Source organism: Zootoca vivipara, chromosome 3, assembly GCF_963506605.1.
Source record: "Zootoca vivipara chromosome 3, rZooViv1.1, whole genome shotgun sequence".
NCBI lineage: Eukaryota > Metazoa > Chordata > Lepidosauria > Squamata > Lacertidae > Zootoca > Zootoca vivipara.
Window position 1 is genome coordinate 30,983,950 of NC_083278.1, and position 22,486 is coordinate 31,006,435.

General features: G+C 42.9%; 1 protein-coding gene across 1 annotated transcript in view; it reads right to left on the reverse strand.

The window, feature by feature from the left end:
- COL21A1 (collagen type XXI alpha 1 chain) overlaps positions 1-20,784 on the reverse strand; it is an 85,418-nt gene extending 64,634 nt beyond the window's left edge. Inside the window, exons 1-2 of the mRNA XM_035109767.2 lie at positions 20,559-20,784; positions 4,003-4,128 (exon numbers count right to left, since the gene is read on the reverse strand). Of these exons, the coding sequence (XP_034965658.2) occupies positions 4,003-4,090 (88 nt within the window). The 5' untranslated portion in view covers positions 4,091-4,128; positions 20,559-20,784. The remainder of the gene's footprint in view (positions 1-4,002; positions 4,129-20,558) is intronic.
- Positions 20,785-22,486: the final 1,702 nt, after the last annotated feature.

Consider the following 22,486-nt stretch of genomic DNA (forward strand, 5'->3'; position numbering starts at 1 on the left):
ACCACTGACAATCACCTCAAACATCCACACAGGCTGCTGCCACCAGCCGCACACCCCTAAAGAATGGCAGCACACACAGGGAGATGCCAAAGGACAGTTCACTGAAAGCAGCCTACAAGATGCTCATGGGTAAAGGGCAGAAATGGCAGGAAATACACGCACTCCACTCCTAAAGCCCCAGAAGATGCCCTTGAGGCAGCTGTGGTGTGGACAACCCTGGGAAGAGGCAACAAGTGCCACCCCCACGGCCCCAGTGCAGTTAACATGCACAGGATTGTGCTGCATTTCTCACCAAAATTAACAGGCTTCATGACTACAAAAGGTTCACCCGGATTTAAGGAAAACCAGCTTTCTTTGAGTTGGAGCCTGTGCTTCCTGTTTGTGGTCTTGTCACCTGAGTATTGTGAGCCTTTCCGAAAGATGTGCATTGAGTTAATATCTTCCCATTTCCATCTAGTGATTTTCCAATGGATTTGGGCTCCAAATTTTTTTGCAATGATTTTGGCAGGGAAAAGGAAAGAAACAGTAGCCTAAGAATGGATGATGGAGGCACCTGCAAGTTTATATGTCTATAGGTATTCTCTGCTTGCAAACCATACCTCAGGTGGTTGGATTTTGTGTGTGTGTGTGTGTGTGTGTGTGTGTGTGTGTGTGTGTTACTAGACCTTCGTTGCTTTTTAATTGTTGGTATATAATTTGTCACATACATTTACAGTTTTCTGGGGTGGTATATATTGCTGGGTTATTACATCGAGAAACGAGGGCTTTCAAACAGATGTGGTAGTCATTTGGGTGAGGACAAAATACAGGAGTACTCATTGCTATTCCATCATACATAGGGAGTGCTTTAAACCATTCAAAACCCTGCAGAGTGGTTTGTGGTTATCATAATGCACTGGAGAGAAACCACAAGCTCTCAGACATCATCAGTAAATGGTCACACCTAACCACATCTGGTTGTGTCTAACCACACAGTATTTAACTAAATTCAAAAGTGTACCAGATTAACACACATCCTAAAAATATCTCTCCTGTGCCTCCATTTGTTATTGTATCCACTACACTGATCACTTGGCATGAGATACTTAGTTGATTGCTTACCCTGAATTAAGTCAGAAGACATGGCCAGTGATCCAGAGCCTGGTACATATGCAGGTTTTCTTGCTTTTCATGGAAAACACTCTTCACATGCAAAGGCATTTCCCATCTAGATGTTGAGGGTGTCTCAAGAGCTGCTGGACAGCAGCCAATGTGCAGCAGAGTGGACTACAACTCCTATCAACACTGGTCATTGACCATGCTGGCTGAAGCTAATGGAATATGTAGTCCAAAGTACCTGGATTTTGCTACCCCTCCACTAAAGTCATATTTGGATGCCCTTCTTCAGGTACATATTGTGTATGAAGTGAAGCAAGTGACAATGTTGGGGGGGGGGTTAATTAGTGGTAGCATCTTGCTTCTGAATGTTCTCCAGAGGGAGACTGGCATAGTACCCATTCTGACATCTCATTGGTGCTAAGCAAATAGTTTTTTAAAAAAAATCCAGGCTTTTCCATTTTTGCAATGTTTTTATCTACTACAGTATTCTTTTACTTTACTTTGGTCGTATACATCTTATTTATTAAAAAAAACTTGTAAACTACTTTCAAAATATTTACATTAAAGGGTGGTCTATACATCTTTTTAAATCAATCAACCATTTGTTTGTCTGAGGTTTAAATCTTTTGAGCAACAGTAAATAAAAAAATCCTACTGTAAAGGAAAATAATCCTACGGGAAAATACAGACCTATCCTTTGAAGATAACTTACTAGTGAACCTGAATTCCACAATTTTTATTGCTGGCTTCAACCAGTTATAATGTATAAAACAGAGCCCAGCTTAGCTTCAATGTACTGTTAAATAACCTCAAGCCTGCCACATCTCTTCCCCACAGCATCATTCAATATAACTTTCTCTGAGATGATTTAGAGTTCACTGAGGGCAGCTAAAAAATAAAGATAAAAATGGGCTGCATATTGCTCAGCAAAAAAACACCAAAAAAACTTTAGCTCTGCCACAAAGCACACATGCAAAGACCATCCAAGGTCAATTCCAGACCTCAAAACAGTGCTACCTAAACACAAGAAGGATGTATAAGCATGCTTGGAGGATTTGAAGAAGTACAAAAATTATTTAGGGTGGAAAACAAAAGCGAGGGGCCCAAAACAGTCCAGTGAACACTGGGCATGCTCATTTGCCACAGACTGCCAAGTGACATGTAAGGCAGAAAATAACTTACAGGGGAAAGAAGAGATTATCGTGGAAGGGGGAACAGCTGATTGGCCAGAAAACAAAATAGAATCACTGAGCACTGTAACATTTTGTTGCAGGTCCCATTTGTGATGCATATATTTTAGAACACCTGCTTGGTGCACTTGCTCTTTACATTTTAGGTGTATGCTCCTTTTAAATAAAAGGTTAAGTTACACATAAAACAACAAAGACTTGATTCAGGTGCCATAGTCCTGCCATGCGCCCAAATACTCTCTCCCCTTTCCTCCCCTCTTCACACACCCGTAAGCTTTCCCGGTTTGTTACAATTCAGTTTGCTATGGTGTCCAAACTAGGAAACTGTGGTGTGAATACTCCCCACAAACCAGGTTTTCAAACATGAATTGCAACGTGCCTTGTTTGGAGCACACAAAGCAATTTCCTGGATCAGATGTTAATGCAAACTGTAGTTTAAAAAAACAAACAAACAGGAAGGCTTGATTTATCCAGGTATATGAGGGAAGGTGGAAGGGAGAGGAGGGAGGGAGACGACATAGGCACATTGTGTATCCCCAGTCCAACAGACTATGGTCCGTTGAACAGGGAGGTAAAGGTAAAGGGACCCCTGACCTTCAGGTCCAGTCATGTCCGACTCTGGGGTTGCAGCGCTCGTCTCGCTTTATAGGCCGAGGGACCCGGCGTTTGTCCGCAGACAGCTTCTGGGTCATGTGGCCAGCATGACAAAGCTCAGGGCCGTCTCTAGGCCCGAGTCCGGTGGCGCGTGGCACCAGGGCGCCAGGCCATCAGGGGCGTCGCTACGCCCGCCGAGAGGTGCGCCGGATGCAGCCCTAGGCGCACCTCTCAGCTGTTCAGGCCGCTCTCCGGAGGCACGCGGGCCTGGGGCCGCCTCCGCTGCGCGCAGGGGCATCGCGACAGGGGGCGGCCAGGCTGGATGGCGCAGGGCGCTGGCCCTCTAGACGGCAGCAGCGCTGTGCGCTGTGGCCACCCGCCGCGCCGGGAAACGGGGCGGGGGGCGCCGGAGGGATCGGCTGTGCCAGGGCGCCAGGCATGCTTAAGACGGCCCTGACAAAGCTGCTTCTGGTGAACCAGAGCAGTGCACGGAAACGCCGTTTACCTTCCCACCGGAGCGGTACCTATTTATCTACTTGCACTCTGATGTGCTTTTGAACTGCTAGGTGGGCAGGAGCTGGGACCAAGCAACAGGAGCAGTCTCCCCCCCCCCCACACTTAAAGAATCATATTGCCCACACAAGAGCTACTCTGAGAATCGTAGCTCTGTGAAAGGAATAGCACACTATACTTCTCATGATTATTTCAGGGAAGCCACAACTGTTTTAAATAGTATGATACTGCTTTAAATATATCATGCAGATGGACCTTAGGTTTGTAAAGATCTCTGATCCAAGCTGTACGAAACCAACATTACCTTCCTGGGGGAAAGCGGAGTAAGAAGTCTGAACTTGTCACTTTTGAACTGTCATGCTACGTAGCTTAGATATGGTACCTTAATATAGTCCCTAAAAGTACATTTATAAGGTATGCAAATCTATCTCCAAAGATATTATCAAGCGCATTAAAATATTTTAAATGAAACCATTACAATGAAAAATTGCTTACACATTATTTTAAGGAAAGAAGGAGCCTCATGGAGGAGAGAAAATTGGGACCATTAGAGAAGCCTCCACAATTTATTAAATAACCATGGTTAGCAAATAAAGTTGATTCTTACTTGATCTTACATCACCATCTTCAGCCGATATGTAATCACGCAGCAACAACATGAAAAATGCCTGCAGAAACTTTATGTTCTTTGCCATGTATACAGTATTTCCAGCACTTCAAATCCTAAAATAAACTGGGAAAAGAAAAGTTACTTTATTACAATTGCATTAAAATATAGATTATCTGAACTGTTTTGGCTTTCTACAGGGTGTAGCCGAACTAGTCCTACTGTGTGCATTTCATGAGCAAAATGAATAGAGCTAAAATGTATTATACATTTCTGAGAGTTCAAAATTATTTATTTTACTTGTTTATGAGATTTATATATACCGCCATTCATCATAAGATCTCAGGACAGTTCACAGAATAAAATGCTGGATAAAAAAGCAAGTAAATAAGTAAAACAAAACAGCAAAACAGTAACACACACACCCCTTCCCACAAACACATTTAAAAGGATGTAGAATATTAACCAGCCAAAAGCCTGGTTGAAGAGGAACATTTTAGCCTGGTGCCTAAAAGTATATAACGAAGATGCCAGGCAAACCTCCCTGGTGAGAGCATTCAACAAATGGGGAACCACTATAGAGAAGGCCCATTCTTGTGTTGCCAACCTCTGGACTTCATGTGAAGGAGGCACATGAAGAAGGATATCAGATGATGAATGCAGGGGTCTGGGGTGGTTTACCTGGGGAGAGGCAGTCCTTCAAGCATTGCAGTACTGGGCCATTTAAGGTTTTATATGTCAAAACCAGCACTTATGTAAGAAACTAAAGTGTACATCAGGGATGGTGCAGCTGTGGTCCCTCCAAATGTTTTTGGTCGCTAAAACTCATCTGTTCTAGCCAGCATGGCCAATGGTCAGGTGTGATGGGCGGTGCAGCTCAACAACCTCTGAAGGCCACAGGTTCACCATCTCTGGCCTACATGGCTTCTCTGCCACTGGGGATATAAGACTCAGAAATTCACTACAGTGGGTTCAGTCTGCTAGAGCAGTGGTCCTCAACCTTGGGCCTCCAGATGTTTTTGGCCTACAACTCCCATGATCCCTAGCTAGCAGGACCAGTGGTCAGGGATGATGAGAATTGTAGTCTCAAAACATCTGGAGGCCCAAGGTTGAGGACCACTGTGCTAGAGTATTGTGCAAGTGTTCCCCACTGAGTCTTCAGCCCTGGCAAAGTCCCACAGTATACCCAGATGGCACATGAAAGCTGCTTAGAAGAGGGGATAAAACAAGGAGCAGCATGCTTATGGCTCCTCCTCCTCCTCCTTAAAATGTATATTATAGAAACACTGCTCTATGATGAATTCCTACTGGGTTTTCCAGAAAGGCGTAACAGTCCATACAGAGACGGCTGCACAAGTGGCATGCCAGTGACCTGTTATGAACTTCTCAAAGAGCTGCATAAAATCTGAGAATCTGCTTCAAGGATGCCAAGCTCCAGTCTGGCATTTGCAAGCAACCTCGGGGGTGCACGTCTATGGAAACCAATAGCTATTTCCTTTGCAAAGAGCAGCCAGGGAAGTACAATGAAAAGAATGCCATTGATTTGCCGTTAACATACATACAGCCATCCAGCAGATGGAAACCTCACCTTCAACAAACCCTTGGCTTCACAAACACCAGTACAACGGTTGCCAGGGTTTTATTAGAACAGTGAGCAAAATAAAGTTTTATAGAGCACAGGAAAGGAAAACACAAGGTGCAAATACAGTTAACAATGGTTAAGGCTCTGCTCCAACTGTCCTCTTTAATGGGGGTACAATACGCCCCTACAAATGAGGGGGGGCCTTCTCTGTGCTGACACCCCAGAGTGGCACAGCTAGCACCAGCATTACAAGATTTTCAGGTGAAGCTTTTCCTATTTGTGCGAGCAATACAGATTAGGGAATATGATTTTGGGATCTATATTTGATTCTGCTTTTAGCTGCCTGGGTTTTTTTGTTTGTTTTTGTCTTGCATATATTTTGTAATGCTTATTTGTTGGTTTTAACATGTTGTGTGCACGAGTCTCATGTTTTTGTACACCTCTGTGAATTTAACAAGTATTATACAGAGTAACATTCTTTCCATGAAGAGCAGTTAATGACTATTTTACATTAAGTAAATAAATAAAATGTGCCAATTTTTTTCAACTTGCATATTTGGGACCAAGTAAGATCCCCAAATGTACAGGCTTTGGCACTTGTGGTATGGTTTATTTAATGTTTCCCCTTATGTCCAAACTGTGTGATTTAATCTCAGTCTTCTGCTGATTCCACATCCTAGTTTGTAAGTAAATGTTTGCAAAGCAATCCAGCCTTTAGTTTGTATTCACCCTGCTCAGCCAGCCATCAAACTTGAAAATGCCCAGGTGACAAAAGGACCAGGCACACAGCCTCCCTCCCCCCTTGACTCCCTTTGTCGAAGAAGCAACATTAGCTAGAGATGTCCTGTTGGCTTTCAGGCAACAGAGGACAAAGGAACTATCTCCTTATGGGATAGATGCCACATGTATATACTTTGTAACCTAAATCTGCCTTCAGGGATCCATCTGTGAACTGAATGTGTGAGTAAACTTCTTTTATACTTTTTACACACACACACACACACACAGAATGGGCACTCCAAGGGAGAGGGTGGGGCTGCACTGTCCTGGGATCTGCAGGATCTCAAGGTGGTCTCACAGCCACAGCCAGCCAACAACAGGCTCTTTCCAGTCCCAATTGCTGTGCCAAACTGGAGCTGGAGCAAGAATCAAGCCCTTCATCCTGCTCCCATCACAGCACCACTAGGTTTAGATTGCATCCTTAACCCATTTTGTTTTGTTTTGTTCAAATGTAATTTAAACAAAGGAAAATAGAAGTGCTAAAGCTAATGTGTGAATAAAAGAGTACTGGGACTTAGAGCAAGATTCTAAATAAGCCATGGTCATTATTATTTGAACCAGGCCTTGGCGTGCAATTCCGCACAAACTTGCATTGTTTTACTCCCAGACTTTAATGAGATTTAAGCAGCCTAAACTTCATACAGGATTCTAGCCTTAGCCAGTTTGGGCGTGCAAAGGGGACTGCATTTTGTTGTTTGTTTAACTTGCACATTGAGGCTCCAATCCTGCACGCAGTCTCTGATAGCAAGCCAACATATATTTATTTTGGATTTTTACATTTTTATACAATTATATGAAATCCATCATGGTCCAACTTTTTTTAAAAAAACTTCTCTCTATGAACAGCTTTTGTATATTTCACTGCTGACTTGGGACTATATGAAAGGGAATAGTAACAAAATCTACACGCAATGTTCATTTCCACTCAAACCAAGTTCCTGCTATTTATGTAACAAGAGAGAACTCTAAAGAAATTATACCTGTAACATTTTAAAACATGAGGCCAGAGAAGCTTTATCAGCATTTTGTTTCTTTACTTTAAAGCAGCTAACAGGACTGCTCCAGTTTTGAGTGGACGAGGAATACCATTCAGTTTGACCCCAACGCATTTGGTTTACGTCTACCTCTGTTTCTGACCGCTTCGGCGAGTGACCGCCGCGGTCCCGGAAGTGTTTACATTCGGGTTCCGCGGCGTCGGATGCGCAGACGCGATCTGCGCAGCTCACGCATGCGCAGAAGCAATCTGCGCAGCGCTCTATTGGCACTTTGCGCACGTGCAGAAGCGTGCCTTCAGGGAGCGACCGCCTCTGCGGAACGGATTGCGGTCGCAAACCGAGGTACCACTGTATCTGAGTTCACTCTCAACCCTATAAGTTGCTATTAGCAGACTGAGGAAGAAAACAGGCTTGCTGGAGGTATTTATATTATTTTTCTCTGTTGGGGAAAACAGCACTGCAGGTATGTGGGTTAGAAAGGAAAAAAAGCACAGAATGAGGAGTTAAAATGCCATCTACCCCAAGGCCTATGTTCCATTTTGAAAATTATGATAACAAAATTTATATACTTCTAAACTAAGGAGTCGTTTAGACCACTCTTCCTTTACTTTCTTCTAAATGTTCCCAACTTCAACAACCATCATCCTTGACTATTGGCCATGCTGGCTGTGGTTGAGGAGATTTGCAATCCATAATGCGTGGTCAGCACCAGTTTGTGGGAGGCTGGTTTAGACCATCCGAGGTTGCAATCTGAAGCACAGCTAATAGAGTGAGTTCAATAGGACTGTTCCGAGTGAATTTGCTAATGATCGCACTGTAAGTGTGGAATGAGATTCATTAAGAGCTGCAGCAGCACAGCAGCCTAACTCAGTAAAACCTATGACAACAGCATCGTGATGATCAGAACACCCATTTTGCTGATAGTTAAAAGGGGGGGGGTGACAGCGCAGAGAGGGTTGTTGAAGAAATCTGCTCTTGCATTTGTTCTTACAGCCATTATGTTTTGCCCTATGATTCTAAGACATCCCTCACACAAAAAGCCTATCTAGAATGAGAGTTCTAGATAAAGCATCTCCGAGAAGACAATACAGTGGTACCTCGAGTTACAAATGCCTCAGGTTACAAACGCTTCAGGTTACAAACTCTGCTAACCTGGAAGAGTTACTTCAAGTTGAGAACTTTGCCCCAGGATGAGAACGAAAATTGTATGCCAGCAGCACAGCATCAGCAAGAGGCCCCGTTAGCAAAAGCATGCCTCTACTTAAGAACAGTTTAAGGTTAAGAACGGACCTCCGGAATGAATTAAGTTCGTAACTAGAGGTACCACTGTAGTTGAAAGGATCTACCACAGAAGCTATACATTGATAATTTGAAACGTACTGATTCAGTCCTAAATAAGTGATAGGCAAATTCCCCACAAAACAATTCTGAATTAACTTTGTACTTTATGAGCTCTCTCTGCTCGTATGTTTTTGAGAGTTTGCTCTCAAGAGTCCCAGGCATAGCTGTCAACTTTTCCCTTTTCTCATGAGGAATCCTATTCGGCATAAGGGAATTTCCCTTTTTTTAAAAAAGCGATAACTTGACAGCTATGGCCCAGGTACAATGTTAGCACATACATTCATGGTGCTGCATGCGTTATTGTACTGTTCCTGAGAAATCAAAGTTTAGTTTCACTTGCCACCATGGGGAGCTACTATCTGGAAATTCAACTCCCCTCCCCCTACAAACACCCGTAAGTAAAAGAAGTGGTTTTAGATCTGGATAGGAAGGGACCACAAGCACATCAAACATTTGCAGCAAGAAGCAATCAAGAGAATTCACTAAAGAAGATACTCACCCAACTAAATACTGCTTTGTCAGGCCATGGTCATCAAGTATAAGGCTTAATATTAAATAACTTCTGTCTTTGGGGCACTTGCTCTTCTGAATGCTAACTGTGCATGCATCGATCTCATGTAACATTCCAAACTGGATAAAACTTCTGGAGGAATGCCAGTCAATTTGCAAAACACTTGAGCATTATGACCTGGATAAATCCATACACTGAACCAGCTGGTTAAAATTTCAGCAATATCACTGCACTAAACTGTCCTGACAGAAGCATAAACATTACAGCGAGAAGTTCCTCCAAGATTAGGACATCCAATCGCCCTCCTCCCAAATCCTGGTGCACATCTAAGTATCAGCAGAAGAAAACTATGTGAAGCTTGCAAGAACATTGAGGGTAAATCTGCTCTAACACACAAATGCCCCTGAAACAAAACAGAAACCACAGTTATGAATAATGGAACTCAAAATAGCCCACATCCATGAAACACGTAGCAAAACCAGAGTCTCTTCTTGGCTTCCACATGATGTCTAATTCACTCCTTCCAGCTTGAGCCTTTTGTATCCAACTGGTTCACAGGAGCTTTAAAAAGTATTGTACTTCAGTTCCTTAGTGTCCTTTTGCTGAATAATCTTCCCAAGTTTAATGCCAAAGCAGCATGATCTCAACCTTTTTCCAGTCTTCCAAAAGTATGTTAAAGGTCATTTAGATTAGCCTGTGTCCCAAGAGAAACTTAACACTTTTCTCATGTTGCACTATGACATGAACAGCTCTCACAATCAGGCCATTACCTTTGGCTTAAACACAAAAACCTAAAAATGTCTGCAATAGAAAATGAAAGGAGGAAACAGATTTAGAATTATCTTATGTCTGATGTACTGCCTAGGACCGTCATACACAATGCCCAGGCTTGCACCACAGAGAGCTCACTTTGGTGCTGCTAATACAGCGAAAGCAACATGGGAGGCAGCAGCTACAAGTTGCATACAAGTCTCTGCAGCCACAGCAGGTGCTGTGATTCTCTAGCGGTTTGACTTCATTCTCAGAGGTGAACTCCATTGCCTCTTGAGATAGACTGATGCCAACAACTTCGTTCACCACATTGGACAATAAAAACCCATGCATAGTTACAACATAAGGAAAACACACACACACACACTTACACAGAGCACTGTCTAATTTTGGCACCCAGCACATGGGAATACATCTATTTATGGTGATGTGCAAAAAGAAAAGACAAGAAATCAAAACAGCAATGAACAAATATTGGACCAACAGAACTCATACCAGCACCCCTTCAATTAGTACCCACAGTCATAGTATTGCTTCAGGTTTGATACAGGAATACTGATAAGTCATAGTTTCGCATACATCTTCAGGGATAGCTGCATTCCATTGCATAAGACAAAGTGTATGGATGAGTTGGTAGTAATGTTTTGGATTCGTGGAAGCATTCAGTGAAATGTTGTTGTTTTTTTATTAAAAAACAACAACTCTTGGAGAGACAGAGCTTATTTCTGATATGATTTAATCGAGGCCACTGAACCCACAGACTCCTTGTCTACAACAGAGGAAGTTCTTGTTGTGCACTAATGTTTGAAGCAACACAGAAGGTCTGTCCTGCTAAACGCAGTTTGTTCTGGCAAATGATCCCGCCTGCTAAAGTCGACCCATTTTAAGATTACATTGTGCTAGAATGAAATTAGTCATTAGTCATTAAGAGGGTGGAAAGGGGGCAAGTCTTAACCACAACATAGGAGACCCTTGACTTGATATGCTTGATTTACTGAAAAACATGTACGCTGTAGGGTGAATGAACATGCCAGAATTGCAAGCTCAGGATGTTGGCTGTTAACCAGTTAAGTCAACGGTTTTCCCTGGAAACCATGATTTCATACAGCCTATGCAAAAGAGAACATAGATGTTATTTTTCTCTTTGTCAAGGAATGTGAGATTCCACAGTGCTCTCCCTTCATAAATTAATCTAACAAAAATAAAACATGCTAATCAATGAGAGGGAATGGGCACAGATTCAAGAGAGCTGAAGATACACTTTCTTCACACTGTGGGCATTGTTTTAAGCAAGAGGCATGCTTAGAAATGGCTGCTTTCAACACAAAGGCACACTAAAATTTGAAGTGTATGCATTTTGTTTTGAGGAGGAAGAAGCAAAGCTCAATGGCAGAGTGTATACTTAGCATGACGAAGGTACTGAGTTCAATCCCTAGAAGCTCCAGTTGAAAAGGGAGTACTGTATAAGCAGCATTGGAAAGACCCCAAACCTTAGGGAGTTGCTACATACTGGAAAGTTGGAAGTTGCCGCAGAACAGAGAAAGGAGAAGCAGAACTAAGATGGGAGGCACGTGGCAGAAAGACAGCTGGAGAAAGGAATATGGGGCTAAAACTCACTCCTGAACATTTAAGGCCACATTTCCCTATAGTACATTCCTGCCATCTGATAAGCATTGGGCTAGTATCCCTAGCTAGCAGGACCAGTGGTCAGGGATGATGGGAATTGTAGTCTCAAAACATCTGGAGGGCCAAGGTTGAGGAAGCCTGACTTACTAGTATAGCTAGTTTGGGGGATTCAAAAGCTGTTGAGGGGTAAGTTTGCAAGAAACAACCAACGAGTAAGAGAAGCATTAAGCACCTGTCACTGTTTCTCCCTGACAAGTGACCCTCTGCTTCACTTTAGGGCTTTGAGTAGACCTAGTTAGCATTGTGCTTTCAAATGGCTTACTCACTAAAAGGGGCTGTCACTACTTTCAGCCACACTGACCAAGGCTCTCAAGAACAAAGTAAGGCTTATCAAATTGCATGTTGGGTAATTCAATAGTGGGTGGTCCTGCCTATGGGAACTGTGAGGCTCCCATTTAAAAGTCTAGCTTCTATCCAGAGACCTGGCCCCTCCACGGCTCTGGGCCTGTACAGAGATGCAGTGACTCATGTAAATCCCGAACTTTCTACAGTGTTAGAACGACAGCTTTGTGACTGCAAATACACAATGTTCTGGAAACCTGAGAGGAACAGAGAACACTTGTCATGCCAGAAATCTGACATTACTAAAGGTGGTGAGTGCATTTTCATACACATTTTTGGAGCTCATTTAAATTATGCTGAGAGAGGGAAAAATGGGTGGAGTTCCTTATTAAAACCACAGCAGGCACATATATTATTTTGGAATCTATGGTGCCAACTCGTACTAATTTATGTAAAAGAACAAATTATCTTGCAACTTTCAAACAGCTTTTCACTTTCCTTCAGTGCTGATTCTAGACATGATTCTCTGCAACTGCAAATTATTTCTGATGCTGCCTTATAGCTACAGGTTGCAGAGCTTGGCCAACTTCCTAGGGAAAGCAACTTCAACATGAGTACCTGGTTATTTCTACTGCCATCAAGTGCCCTACATCAGCAAGAAACTGATGGGTGAACAGTTTCAGATTATATAATCAATGGCAATGTCTACATTTTCTTTACTAAGACAAGGTAAATTTATGTTCAGTAGCTGCTTTCTGCAGGCCATTGAGGTTGCAATCCTGCAAGAAAGCCCACCCAAGAAAGTGTGACTTGCATCTGAGTCTAACCATAAGACTACATCGCAAAGCTCATTGTGTGTATCTCCATGGAACCTAAAGCATCATTGCTATTTACAAATAGTTACGAATCGTGCACTTCGCAGTAAACGTAGTAGAGAGCCACAACTAAGAATATGAAAATGAATGCTAAATGTAGTTAGAATTTCATGATCAAAAAATGGCTGTTCTATCTTGGAAAATGTGTTATAACAGGCCTATAAGAAGCCGATGTTCTTCCAAATCTGTTTTTTTAAGGAAGTCATGAGCAAAGGAAATACAAGTTAACACCAACTGCCTAATATGCACAACAAGACAGCAACATTTGTGGATGCCTGGTATTAAGAAACTCTATTCTTATGCATCATTTGCTCTGCAATAGTTTTTATTCTATATGTCCAAAAAAAAAGACTTTTCATGAAATCTTTGATCTTACAGTACTAAAGCTTTATAATTTGGTACTCTACATGCAGCTAGAGAAAATCATGCCTGGCCAGCTTTATAGTATTACTTTTTCTTCTTTTGTCTTCTACGTTCACTAAGTGAAGCTAAACATTGCACCAGTTCCATGATTTCCCATTCCCCCTTCTTTGAGGTTTTTTTAAAGCACACAGTGAAGCTGCTGATGCATCAGATTTGAAGGTGGCCTAAGTGGTGGAGGGACACTACTTAACCCTTTTTCTTCACACCATTTTCCAAATAAGAATCACTCCCCCCACTTTCAGCTATTTCTGCCCCTGCAAAGGAAAATATACCAATTTATACAATCCAGATTTGTGGAGCTAGAAAATATTTAGAAGCAATTTAGCGCATTCCATCCCTTGTTCCATTAACAGATTCCGTCCATCACAGGGCAAACATCATTGGATGCCACCCACAGCAATTCCAAAGATAAAAATATATAATTCACAACTTTCTTTGTATTAACCAATATCATATTAACCAATATTTAACACCAACATAATTTGTATTTACCAATAACTCAATAAAATAAATAATAATAATAATAATAATAATAATTTATTATTTATACACCGCCCATCTGACTGGGCTTCCCCGGCCACTCTGGGCAGCTTCCAACAAAACATTAAAAATACATTAAAATCAATATTTTAAAACTTGAGGACATTAATTATGGTAAATAGACTGAAAAATATTGTATCATTCTAGTACAGGGGTTGGCAAAGTTCTTGTGGCTTGGGCTGGTTCACGGTCCCACAGACGCCGTGGTGGGTTGGAGTGTGTGCGCATGCACGCATACGCAAACGCTATTTCCGGCACTCCTTCCAACGCAGAGGAGGCGTGCACAGCTTCCCATTGCAGCCAATGGGAAGCCAGCCAGTGTCACAGAAGGTGGTCCCCGCTCTGCTCCGCGTCGGTTTAGCGCAGCGCACAGGAGCCGACCTAGCAGGCGGCGGGGGTCCCCGAGCGGGCAGCAGGGGTCCATGGGCCGCTTGTGGCCCATGGGCCTTAGGTTGCCGACCCCTGTACTTTTTTTTAATAAATCATTTTTATTACATTTTCCACTTTAAACATCCAATCATATTCCAAATTACGCAAATTATACAAATATCAATTAAACAAGTAATCCAAATCTTCTGCCAAATTATAAAAAAAAATTAATCAGACTTTCCATGCTTCAGATTCTGAGGGCCTAATCATCTTATAATATACTGCATTTCTAATCAATATAGTCCAAATCATTTCCAATAATTCTATTATTATTATTCTATCTTTTTTCTTCTTCAAGCCCCTGAGTCATTCCAGCAATTGAGTTTAACCAAACAATATATGATTCTGTGTGAATTTTATGCCTATCATTCCCATCTGTGAGTTAGCCGTGTCTCCTCACACGCTGGTATCTTGCCAAGTCAATACAGGAGTCCAACAGTCTTTCCACAGCCAGCAGCCGCCATCTTCAAACGATTCCAATAAATCAAACCAAGCCTCTGTTCATTCGTTTCTCAAAACCGGCTACATAGTACAACCTTTTCAGGAGAGATATTGCCGGATCAAAACTGGAAACACACATCTAATGAGTATAATTATGGCTCACTCCCCCTTTGACAGTTTCGTAGCCCGATCTTGACTGCAACATGGTGGAACCCAATTATAACTGCGTCATATCCAAGAAACTTGACCAAGCTCCAGCTGCTAATGAGATTGCTTCTCTTTGATGTTCATGTTTTAGGGAATCTTAATCACCTTCCAAGCAAAACCAAAAATAAAAGCTTTAATTGTTTATATTTTCATTTCGACACATTCTATTTTTAAAAAAACAACCCATATTGTCACAATAAATTCAACTTTCCAATCTCGCTTGCTTTATAAATGTTATAGATGATTCTTCAAGGGAGGTTTTGTTAGGTAGATATTAAAGCACAGCAAAAGAAAGTCCCTGTCCCCCCGGTCAGCTCCGTCACATACCATTCTAGCTCTGATATAATCATTCTTCGGTTATCTTTTATTTCCTCAGAGGCTATCTTTTATTTCCTCAGAGGCTAGGTTTAGCAGAATAAATCTTCCCTCTTCATCTGAAGCATGTCCAAAACTTAAATCCAATTATTACTCTTAAGCTATGGAACTTGGTTCGCTCGTAAAAGCAGCGTCCAGGAGTGCCAGACTATCTCGGGGGCTTCCATCCAGTGCCCCCAGCCCCTCCTTCTTTCCGAAGTCGAAGCTGGTTGATGCCGACCCCTGTACTAGTATAACAAGGACTCAGCTACACAGCTGCAAATAAAACATTTTGAATGTGTTGTAAAGTGCAACATACAATTGTGGCACTAGGTGGCGACTGTGAGTTATAGCAAATTCAATGCATTTTTCAAAACGATTTTTTAAAAAAGCATTCCCACGACGTTTTTAACATGTGTGTAGATTCCACCCAAAACAACATTATGGCTATATTAACAACATAGACAATATTTACAAAAGTTTACAACTAAAAATATGTTTAGATTTGACATCGTGCCATATTTCTTTCCTGGAAAGAAGAAGTACATTTGGTTAACAACTACTTTTTAGTAATCTTATATAGCCTATCACCCCCTCCCTGAAATCTCTAATTCCTTTTTAGTATACTGCATTACCAGATTCAATGCCTCCATCAATTCTCTATACCAGGGTGATCCAATGCATGGCCCAAAGGTCGCATGCGGCCCTTGAGGCCTTTTTTGGCGTCCCTCAGCAACATGTGGCATTCCCACCCCCCAGCCCTTAAGCTGCCTTCCCAAAGCCAGAAAAGTGAGGTGCTGGACTTCAGGAAGGAGGTGTGAGGGTTCTACAATGCTGCTAGAGCCTCACACCTCCTTCTCAAAGCCCAGCACCACACTTAGCCATCTTTGCGAAGGGCAGTGTGATGGCTGGGGGGGATGGACAAATTATGGGCTCGTTCCCCAGTTTGACAAAGCAGTACGCGGCAGCAGTATTGCGGCCCACTTGGTACAAAAAGTTGGACCACCCTGCTCTATACTGTTAAGAGTTTTTGGAAGTGTTGGCTGTATGCCTAAACCCTGGATCCAGCGAGTGTTAAAATCTAAGCAAGGATTCAAATTCCTGGAATAGCCAGGCTAAGTGTGAGTTGTTAAGGTAACTAAGGGAGTAACTGCGCCAGAAGCCAAAAAACTTCACGATGAAATAGCCCACAATGAATTTTATTTCATAGAGGCATAGAATTATAGAGTTGGAAGGGACCACGAGAGTCATCTAGTCCAACCCCCTGCATTGCAGGAATCACTTGCCCAGCATAAATATTAGTGAGTTGTTTTACACACAGCATGAAAACATTCAATAACTTTCTTGTTTTTAAACATCTGGCAATCCAAGATCTTAGGGCACAATTTTGAAACAAACCCATTAGGTCATCTTGCCCCGACCCTGCCAATACAATTTTCCTCTGAACACTATAGCCTTAAGTGTCCTGCTCAGTCCAAATCTACCCATGTTACAAAACTGCATACAAGTTTGCCAGGATTCCATATACTTTTGCAAGGCAAGCAGCCAAGGGAACTCCCGAGCCAGGATTTTCCAGATGGTGCAGAAATATGCTGTTGACCCAGCAAAGTTATACAGTGACCTTTTTTTCATTCCATGGTTGAGTTTCAGTCATTTTTTACAACCATATTCAAGTTCTAGGAACTGGGTTTAAAAGTCTAGTAGTGGTCAGGGCAAGAAGCACCACTAAGGGATAGACTACAACTCCCATCATCCTTGACAATTGGCCAAGCTGAGAAGAGCTGATGAAAGATGTAATCCAAAACATCTGGAATGCACCAGATTGGCAAAGACTGGTGTGTGTGATGGAGAGAAGAAACAAGTTCCCGGCTTTCTCCATGTCCATCAACCTTCAGTATGTTCTCTTTGATCTATTTGTTGAGAATGTCAGCTCATCCTCTGCTTCAGTTCCTTCTCTTTGCCAAGTCCCCTGGTTCCAACACAAACACACTGATAATCATCAGATGTACAACCTCCAGCACTCCACAACACAGGGGGTCTGGCTCAAGGTTTGAAGGGACCCCCAACACAATGCCTTCCATGGGCCCCTTCCTACATCATTAATGCCAACGTGGCTGCAAGCTTGCCTCTCATACATTTACAAACTGTCATTTAAGATTCTCCCAATACACTGGAATAATGTTACATTAGGGACTCCAGGGCATCATGGGAAATTTAAAATGGTGGTTCATAGTTGCCTGGGGCAGAGATCAGCAGCACCAGTAGGCCCTGATGTATATCATTTTATAAAGCTCTCCCAGTGCTGATGTCGGTTCTGGGAGAGTGATTCGTGTACAACTAATAGGGACTTTATAAATTGATACATGTGCATTTCTCCAGCATGTCATTACAGCTCTTTTCTGAGGAATGGTGTCACCAGTGGTGCCAAACTTGTATAGCCTTATGAATGCTGGCATTTTTGAACTGCATAATAATCATTGCCACTGTATTTAAAGGTAAAGTAGATACCCAGTCATAACCCGCAAGGGAAAGCTAAAGGCCCCTGGATGGTTAAGTCCAGTCAAAGGTGACTATGGGGTGCAGGGCTCATCTCACTTTTCAGGCCAAGGGAACCAGCATTTGTTCACAGACAGCTTTCCGGGTCATGTAACCAGCATAACTAAACTGCTTCTGGAGCACAGAGGACCACGATGAGTGCCAGAGTGCACGGAAACACCACTTAACTTCCTGCCACTGCAGTACCTATTTATCTACTCACACTGGTTTGCTTTTGAACTGCTAGGTTGGCAGGAGCTGAGAAAGAACAACGGGAGCTCACCCCGTCACATGGATTCCAACTGCCAACCTTCCAATCGGCAAGCCCAAGAGGCTCAGTGGTTTAGACCACAGTGCCACCCGCATCTCACATAACCCATAAGATTCAACATGGGACCATCCACAGACAAGGTTTGAGGTTTCTGCATAGTCTGGGGACACCCTGAGAGTCACAAAGGGACACCCACACATGGACTACTGTGCACAGATCTGCTTACCAACTGTAGACATCATAAGAACTGGAAAGGGCTCAGAAAAGGACAACCAAAATTATCAGGGGTTGGAGCAGCTCCCTGTTTGTTCATTTGATTGATTTATATCCCACCATTTCTCCAAGCAGCTCAAAGCTGTAGCATACATGGTTCTCTCTCTTCCAATTTTACCTTACAACCAATCTCTGAAGCAGGTGTGGATGGCTTTAAAACGGGTTTTGACAAATTAAAGCAGGTTAATTTGCCTCTGAATACTAGTGAATGGAGAATAAGGGTAGAACAGCTCAGTCACCCTCGTGTCCTGATTTTGAGATCCCCATAGCATCTGGCTGGCCACTGTGTGAAACAAGAAGCTGGACCAGATAGGCCTTTGGTCTGATCCAGAAGGGCTCTTCTTGAAGATACTGAAATATTTTGCCTTGATAAGAGGAGAGAGAAGCTACCCGTTGTGGCTCACCAAGGCAGTGCAGGAAAAAAATGTACCTGCCCCCAACTCCACACACACTTTTCAGACTGGTTGGAACTGGAAGCTGACTCTACAGCCTAGGACTCAGTCTGTTTTTACAGTTCTCCCTAGTCTATTGCTTCAGTACTATAGGACCGGATATAATAGTGTGGGGATAGGAATTGTTTAAAATACCCACAACCGCACAAACCCCACCCATTACCATGTTGTATCTGCAACGATCCTTCCACCACCATTGGTCCCTCAACCATTAATCATCAAAAATTTGGTCTCCTTACTCCCAATGAAAACAACTCTCGTTACATCATTGGGATCAGAGGAACATAAAAGTCTTTTTTGGTCTTCCGAAAGCCTGTTAGTCTATACATCAACTTAAGCAACGCAGCAATGCAAGGGAGGTCTCTTGAAATCCAAACCACATGGACACTGATTTCTGCAGCAATCTATATAACCACACATTGCACAGATCTGACAATTTGCCACCACAAATCGTTTTTGATCGTCTACAGTGGGATGGCAAAATCCACAGGGCAAACATCCACCTGGCATGCAGCCACGCACAAATGTGAATTCCCATGTGAATCAGTTGCCATAAAGGTTTGGATTTCAAACCTCAAGCAATCACTATGTGGCTGCTTGTTTATGTTAATCAAGCACTTGTGCCTATGAGCTGGGACACATTTTCATATTTTGGCAAACAAAATTCATATTAAGAACACACCATGATATATGGATTTCAGTAACTCATTGTGTTCCCACTGTGTCACTGTTTGAAAATGAATACCATTGCCAAGAGTTCTTCAAGTTTCGTACATATTGGTTAGCTCCGTTTAGACACCACCCTTCAACTTTGCCTCAGTATCCCCTCTGTTAGGAGATAAACAGCTGAACATTTAAGGCTTCAGTGATTTCCCCACATAATAGGTGAGATGTCAGCCTTGAAATACAGAAAGGTACTTCTCCCATCATCCTGTAGACTGCTATGCAGTTAAATGTCCACAGTAACTATTTATATATCTCAGTTTTGAGCAAAGCTGCGCTCATTCATCTTTAAAACAGCCTTTTGAATAAAGTCCCTACATTTTACAAACAAGAAGCAGGGGGCAGAGAGTGACTTCTCTACCCAGAAATCTTCGGCATTGGGTCTCCAGACGTTTGTTGCACTACGAGTCCCATCATCCCAGAACGCTATAGTATAGTGTGGGATGATGGGAGTTGTAGTCCAACATTTGGGGACTCCAAGGCTGTAGTACATCAAGATGCAACCCTAACCGGATTGCACACTTAACTTGAGCAAAAGTCTCACTGAACACAAGGGTCTTGGGGAAACATGCGCAAGAGATGGATGCACAGCGACTAGAACAAGGCTTGCCCGGGGGCGGGGGGGGGTGTTGATGGCAGAGAATCCAAGCGCAAAGTGTTCCAAATTTCAGCTTTCAGCGAACGCTCTTACTGCATTCCTGCGTTTTGTTAGTCTAAAGCACGGCACCGGAGAGTTCAAAGAAACTCGCTATCACTGACATACCCACCCAAACACAGTTCCCAGCCTGAAAACAGAGATTCAGCGGAGGCTTCACTCGTTTGCACAATTACTTAGGAATAAATGCCCCATCCAAGGGGAAAAAAGAACATAGGAAAGAAAAGAAACAAGATTCCAAGAGGAGGAAAATATGTGATGTTTGTCCTTTTTTGGAAAGGCAACAAACTTCGCTAGTCTACTTCGGCAACAATCCCCTAGCATGCAGTTTGCAGTCTTTACATTTAACTGATTAGGTAAATAAATAAAAAGGGCACCTTTAATTTCACAGCTTGCAAAAAAAAAACCCAGACTGCAAGGGATCTCCTACCTGCTTTAGAGTGCACAGAGTAGCGGCTGATTGCAATGAGTTTGCTGTTAGATCCAAGCTGAGATAAGAACGATGTATTATGTGCACAAAGACAAATAGCAAAAAGAAAGCAGTCCAAGTGGGAGCCTTATCTTCCAAAATAAAAGTGGGAGGGGGGGTCCAGATAACGTGTTTGCCTCTTTTTGCCCCCTTGTGTATCCAACAGCTACAGCTTGCTGAGCCTCTCTGCAACTTCACGCAGAAATTTTCTTGCTAGGGCCGGCACTTCGCAGGAGGTGGGTGGGGGCGGAGCCTGGGAGATAAGGAGCCCTAGAGGGAGGGGGGAGAGGGAGGAGGCTTTTCTGCCATCTACGCTGCGCCTCCACGTGGAGAAACTGTAATACTGTATGAGGAAAGTAGCCGGGCAGGAGGGAGAAAAGGATGCGGGAGAATGTTGGTGGTAAGACTGCTGGGGGCGGGGGGGGGGGCGAGGACGGAGCACTTGTGAAGAATGAAGTTCATGCAGATAAATTGCTGGCTGGGTGGATGGGGCCAGAGGCTTTATTAGTTATTCTGCAATGCTTCGCTAATGCCACCACACTGATGCTTTCCAGATGGGCTGTATTGCAAACCAGCACCAAAAAACGACAGCACACGAGCATGCACAAAACACACACACACACACAAACAAACACACACACACACACACACACACACACACACACACACACACAAATCTGGGTTATTAAAAGTTAAGGAATAACAGCAGGAAGTTGCAGGATATACACTGATTGGAAATGAAGCAGCATGACCAACCCAAAACTTTTGCAGGTGCAAATAGCGTTGGAAGTAGGACCGTGTATGACCATCCTGATAACATCATGAGCAAACGTTAGCATGAATGCGCAGTCAAAAGGACATGACAGGAAGGGTCCCAAGTATGCCTGTGCACTGCACAGGCAAACTCACTAAGGAAGAGGTGAGAGATGGAGATTCCATGCAGTTGGCCAGATAGTTGGCTAGTTGTCCAAACTAGCCCATAGATGTTAGCTCCACTGATATCAGCTTGAAACTTCCACATAACTTTGCCCATGCCATTGCACTCGGCGATGGGGAACCTACCTCTGGCGGCCCTCTGCTGCTGCACTACAACTCCCATAATCTTGGGCTGATGGGACTTAGGCAGATGTTATTGGAGGGCCTCCAGTTTAAATGAAGAATAAAAATCTCATTACTGTACAATACTTGTTAAACTGCCTTATTTGTCGGTGTTCAGGATACGCCACAGCAAGCCCAGTTGACATATCATATTTAATTATTTTACTTAGAGGAAAAAATACAATATTTCCATACCTAAGTTAAAAGTTTTGTGGCTAGATGGAAAGTTCCTGGTGATTCAATAACTGCTTTTGGCTGATGGCCAAATTTATTTGGACAGAAAACTACAGTATTGTGGAAGAAGCTGTAATGTAAAATTAAATTGCTATCATCTGAAAATAAAGCTGGGCATCTGATTCATATTTAAAACAGTACATAAAGTCTGCAATTCTATACATGCTTTCTAGGGAGCAGGTCTGCAATCCAAAGGCCCGGTCTGCTGTGCTGGGGGTTGAACAGGGCAGTGTTTGCCCTACATCCAACCTAAAACAGCTCTGGTGGCATCCCTTCATAGAGTAATGCATTCCTCTAGCCTGGAACTCCTTATTCCCTATTCCACCCGTCAGATGGGCAGGCAAGCCAAAATGCCACCTATGGAATTTCCAGTACCGATAGCCTGCAGGAAGACCTAAATGAAGGTGTTCACAAATGAGGTTCGCAGCATTTATACCCCAAGAAGGTCCTACTTTTTCTAATGCCACAGCCAAGATTCAAGCAAAAAATCAGACATTTTTTCTAGAGAAGAGGGTTTGCCCATGTGTCTTATACCAGCATTCTGTGGCTGCAATCCT